At 34.8% G+C, this 6033-nt stretch overlaps 1 protein-coding gene across 1 annotated transcript; it reads left to right on the top strand.

Annotated features, from left to right (window-relative positions):
• Window positions 1–3651: 3651 nt before the first annotated feature.
• On the top strand, window positions 3652–4377 carry LOC122601714 (probable receptor-like protein kinase At1g30570). The gene has a single exon (XM_043774455.1). It carries the CDS (start codon window positions 3652–3654, stop codon window positions 4375–4377), a length of 726 nt encoding a protein of 241 aa, XP_043630390.1.
• Window positions 4378–6033: the final 1656 nt, after the last annotated feature.

Below are 6033 nucleotides of genomic sequence, written 5' to 3'. Positions count from 1 at the left end.
GAGGGATCCAGAACCATAGTAACTAGGATGAATTGAACATGAAGCTTAACAATACCAGACGCGATCCTTTGACTTGGAAACGAGCACTGTGGTCACCGAACGGAATTATATCTGGTCATGGCTTAAGAGCCAGATAATTAAAAGATGGATTAGTAACACAAACTGTAGGTCATAATGCTTAAAACAATGAATCTAGCGAGAATTTGTTTTAAAGGGTAATGTGAGTCTAGCGACAACACTACTACTTAGGTAAAGTGAATCTAACGAGAATCTGAACCGTGATTAAGTTTCCAACAGGCTAACAAACCAGTAGGATAGTATTTGGTCGTACCATGAGATCGGAGATGCCAAACAAGTATTTTAATTTAATTACTGATATTCGCTTTTTCAAAACTATTTTCAGAGTAGTCTTTCGCTGCAAAGCGTTTGGTTATATTTTCTTTATTAATTGCTAAAAATTAGTTTATTAGGACTTAGTGACAAACCCCCAAACAAACTAGAATTACACGCATTACTAGATTAGGTAACGCAACGCGTCCCTGCAAACGATCCTATAACTTACCACTAGGCTATACTCAATTGACCGGGTTCGCTGCTCGTTAAAGAGTGTGTTAGTTTAGATAGTTACTTGTACAACATAAATTTTAAAGACTAGGAAATAAAAAACATACACCCATCACTCACAACGAGTGATAATCCACCTTGAAGAGATACAATTCACCTACGTCTCACGTAAAGCAAAAAGCACTGGCAAGTGTTCTTAGCAAAGTGGGTGGCATTGACTTAACTTTAAATAGGTAATGCATTTGATGTGAATCAAAAGTTTATGTTTTGAAGACTCATGCATAATCTTCGAAACATAATATTTAATAAAATCATTTGTATAGTCTTACAACACAAGAGAGCTCGGTAGCTCCATTTGAACGCACAAAGAAGCGCAAGGGAAAAGGTATGCGATAAACGCGATTTAAAAACCCGCCCTTTTAGAAGGCTAGCGCACTCCGACTTATACCTCTCTTAGAGTTTGTTCAAATGGGTGAGCCGGTGTATCTCAAGGTTGCAAGACTCCAATTTTATTAATAAAATCTCTATTTCGATAGTTCTTAGTCAAGTTTATTTTAAAAACCAATTTTTGCATCATCTTTATACAACTTATAACAAAATACAAATATTAATAAACTTACTAATTACCGAACTATATAATCAAGTAACAAGTTAAGGTGGGTCACCTAAACATGGTCACTATGGTTCATGCAAAAGTTCAATTTCGGCTCCCCCTTCCGAAGAAGAGGACCACATGCATCAAGTTACCTTGATTGCGTAAGCCTTTAAACAAATCAAGTTGCAAATAAAACACATATACATGCTGTCTGGAAATTTCCAGCAGCTTGATGACCAGTTTACACCTTTTTTTCGTCCGATTAAGCTTTCGACCAAAACTACAAAGTTGTAGCCCTATGTGTTGGGCTTCTACAGTCCAAAGCACGACTCCTAACTCATTACAGATTATTTTATATGATTTTTCTAGTAAACTGTCGCACATCAGATAATTTACACGCAAAAATCACATTGTCACATAATTATCTAATAATTAACCCTAATTATTGGATCAACATGCTTTGCATAATATAACTCTTTATATATCCAGCCAAATCACAATAAAATTTTGCATGAATTTCATGTGATTTTACTATTTATTTAACAATATTAAATAAAACGATACACATAATCATACAATTCATCACATAATTTATATCAATTCACAATTCAAAACTTGTTTGAGGGTTTCAATCTCCATTGAACAAGGTTAAAACTTTAATTAAACAAAACCCTAATTTTTTATTTAATTAAAATCGAAATTAATAATTAATTAAAATAAGAAAACCACTTTAATTAATTAATTAAAATTCAACCAACCCTTAAACCCCCCTTCAAGTTTTGATCTTTGTAATTAATAGATCACATATGTGGCTCGTGATACCACTGTTAGAATATGAACACATAAAACATACAAGATCACGAATAAGCGCAACGGAAGAAATCGAAACATATATGCAATCACATTAATTAACAAAGAGAGAATCGAGACGTGTACCTTATATGCAAAGATCCAATTGAAATAATAATAATAAGATTATTATTAATACTTAGGGTTTAAAGCAAAACCCCTCCACGATCGCACACTAGACACCCCGAATAATGTATGCTAGTACCCCGATCACGAACCTAAACAACCCTTTGTTTAAAACCCTTAAACTAAAAGTAGAAACCGAAAACCCTTAGAGAAAAGGTAGTTCGGCCGAACCAAAGAAAAGAGGGAGAGAAGAGAGGATTTTGTTTGTGAATGAATGAATGAAAAACCTAGGAATTAACCCTTGTATTTATAGGGTAATATTAGGTTAACATTTACTTGGAGATTAAGCAAACATCAAGGCTTTGGAAAGCCTTGATGAGCCCCGTCCCCCTTAATGGACTTAGGTCCAAGTCCACTTTCCAATTTTTACATTTTAATCCTCCCTTTTAATCAATTAAATATAATTAATCATTTAATTATGTTTAATTAATTATTTCGTGATCAAACTAATTAATATATTACTCTAATATATCAATTGTTATTATCGAATTACCGTGTCATTTTGTGTGACCCCGTAGGCTTAAATTATTCCCGGACATGCAACTTATATTAATATGATCATATGCCAACAGTCTCATCATAAACACATCGATCAAATCCAAACCAAAAATACCATTCTTCCTTACTGTATACATCATATACGGGCAGATGATCATGTATGATAACGTCATTAGAAGACATCTTGATCAGGAATTTTGGCTCGGATACCAACTGGCGCAGCGAGAAAAAGAAGGATAAATAATCGAACCTGTTAATTCTAAGAATACCCAGGAACAACTCTTCTAAAAATTCATTGATTAAAATAGAATACCGAAAATTAGGCAATTTCACACACTAGACACACGCATGTGCATAGAGTGGAAAGAAAAAAACTTTTCATTTCATTATCAAAACTATTTTTCTAACCAAACTTACATCACATTTATAGAGGGGAATTATGAGATGAAACCGTAAAGTTTAAACTAAATTAAATACATTAAGAATCCCAAAGAGTTAGAAATAAAGAAAGTAACTTTAGATGGTTCCTCATAATTCTAGATTATTCCATACGGGTATGGGGTCTGGTCGAATCCGAGTTCAACTGCTACCGCATCAACTGATTACCACTCAGATTGTTTAGGCTATCAAACAGGTAGTATTGATTCTTTTTAATTAAAAACTATGTGATGAGGGCTTCTCAACTGAGATGAGACACAAAAGTGAAAAAAACACATCCACATGGAGGTTTAATCTTGGGCATTCTGTCCCAAATACTGAAATACATATTGATTACCACCCACAAATTCTTTAGTCTATAAAACAGCTGGAATTGATTCTTTTATAATTATAAAATCATGTGATCAGGACATTTCACCTGACATTCAAAACAGAGAGGTTTGACTTTAGGAATTATTTCTCAACTACATATTGAGATCTATAACACTAAATACATACACCTTTTAAGTTCTAAACATTCAATTTATTAGATCAATTGATTTCAATCTTCTTATTAATTGTCATCTAATCATCCACAAAGAATGGACTCTTTCATGAAAGAGTTTGAACATCTTAAAATCTCACTGGAGGAGATAAATAAAGTTACCAATAATTTTAATAACAAACCTATTGGGTCTGGTGGATTTGGGAAAGTTTATGAAGCAGGACTTTCGCACTCTAAGGGGAGAAGCCTTGTTGCTATTAAGCGTCTAGATCGCAAATTTGGACAAGGAGATTCCGAAATCTGGAAAGAGATAGTGATGCTCACCCGATACTCACATGAAAATCTCATATCTCTTCTGGGATTTTGTGACGAGGCTGGTGAAAAGGTAATTGTGTACGAGCTTGCCTCTAATGGAAGTCTTGATCAGCATCTAAGTTCCTCTGATCTCACGTGGAAACAACGTATCAAAATATGCCTTGGCGCTGCAAAAGGACTTTGCTACCTTCATGATGACAAGGGCACACAACAACGAGTTATTCATCGAGATGTAAAGAGTTCCAACATCCTGCTCGATGGCGAATGGAAGGCTAAAGTTTCTGACATGGGACTATCGAAACTAGGACCTGCTAATCAGGTTCACACGGCTCTTCTCACCAATGTTGTGGGTACCCTTGGATATCTTGATCCGGTTTATTTGCAGAAGGGTTTCTTGACGAAAGAATCAGATGTGTATTCTTTCGGAGTCGTTTTATTTGAAGTATTATGTGGAAGACTCTGTTTTAGCAGTGGTAATTTAGTGCCAACATGGAAAAAAGCTACATAGATAAGAAGATACACGAGATTATCTTCCAAGATCTGGCCCCAACAATGGAGATGACTTCTTTGGAAACATTTTCCAATATCGCATTCCAATGTGTGCAGGATTCTCGTGAAAAGCGGCCAACAATGTCTCATGTTGTTGAAAAACTAGAAATGGCACTTGAATTCCAGCAGCGCCTTGAGCTCAAACTGCCAGAGGAGTATGTAAACATACTTAAGGCTGTTGCAACACCTCTGAGATACAATTCTCTTGAGGAACTGAAATTACTTTTCTCTAATGGGGTCCTGCTTGATGCAGGCAAAACGGTAAATTCATATACATACATACATACATACATACATACATACATACATACATACATACATACATACATACATACATACATGTTGGAATAAACATGATTCGATTCGAGTGATAAAACATCCCCAATCGTCCTGTGGAACCTGTAAGAACATTAAAGCATAATTGCTATTGATTTCGGGTTCCCATAAGAAGGTGAGTGAGTAATAATGGGATGATAAATTCGTCTGGAACATGATGCACGAATTAGAGAGGAGTAAACACACGAATTTGTGTGGGATTATGTGTGTGTGATTAACCTTAACTTAGGGTTAATTACCCTCTATTTATAATGAGAGTAATTACACATTCAACCCTTTAGTATTTACACATTCAACCCTTCTGGTGTTTAATGTGTGTATCATTAGTCCTCTTAGTTACAATCACCTAATGGGAAACCCTATAATACGTCTTTAAGAGTAAATACGCCCATCATATATTTACCTAGACATAGGGATTTCAGTTATTGTCAATTATCATATCAGGAATGATACATGATCAGTGACGATCACACTAACGTGGTTCCAACATTCTCCCACTTGACCGAGCGATCATTTATCTATGAGTATTCAAATAAGTTCCGGAATAATACTCATTTTGTTTTAAACCAAAATCATAACCAATAAGTACAGTCGTAGAGAAGAACATCAACTCAGGACCCCCACTAGTCAAACTATGACTCAAATTTAAAACTAATAAGCAATGATCAATTGACTAAGACAAATTTTGTTATATAATGTCTTTACATTATTATGAGCTCGAAGAGTAACTAATAGACAAACAAAACTTGAATAAGGAGGAAAATTTTAATTAACATAATAATAATGACCAATAAGTACAACATGCTATCATAATATGTCTTTAAGTAAGCCTCATCTTCGATACGTATCCTACGAAGATTTTAGGAGGAAGACCTTCGGTCATTGGATCCAGTAGCATATTATGTGTACTTATGTACTCAATACAAAGAACATTTTCCTCATTCCGTTAACCTAAAACAGAAACTTTGTATCGAGATACATCTCAGCGCCAGTTGAACTGTTACTGTTCAAAAATTACGGTAGCTGAGTTATCACAGTAAAACTCCAATGGTCTAATAATAAAGTTGACGACTTTCGAGTCCACTGACCAGGTTCTTTAACAACATCTCATGACATGAAATTATGAGCGTTCAGACATCATGGTAGACGTTGCAGTCAGTTTCTACTTATGACTCCGTCAAAAGATAGGTTTGCCAGCTAATCATAAATATACATTCAGAAGTAGATTTCTTATTGGAATTAGAACATCCCACTACTTCTAAGTTGTCACCTCTTATAT

Source organism: Erigeron canadensis, chromosome 5 (genome assembly GCF_010389155.1).
Source record: "Erigeron canadensis isolate Cc75 chromosome 5, C_canadensis_v1, whole genome shotgun sequence".
NCBI lineage: Eukaryota > Viridiplantae > Streptophyta > Magnoliopsida > Asterales > Asteraceae > Erigeron > Erigeron canadensis.
Note: the sequence above shows the minus strand (reverse complement) of the source record. Positions and strands in the feature narration are given on the sequence as shown.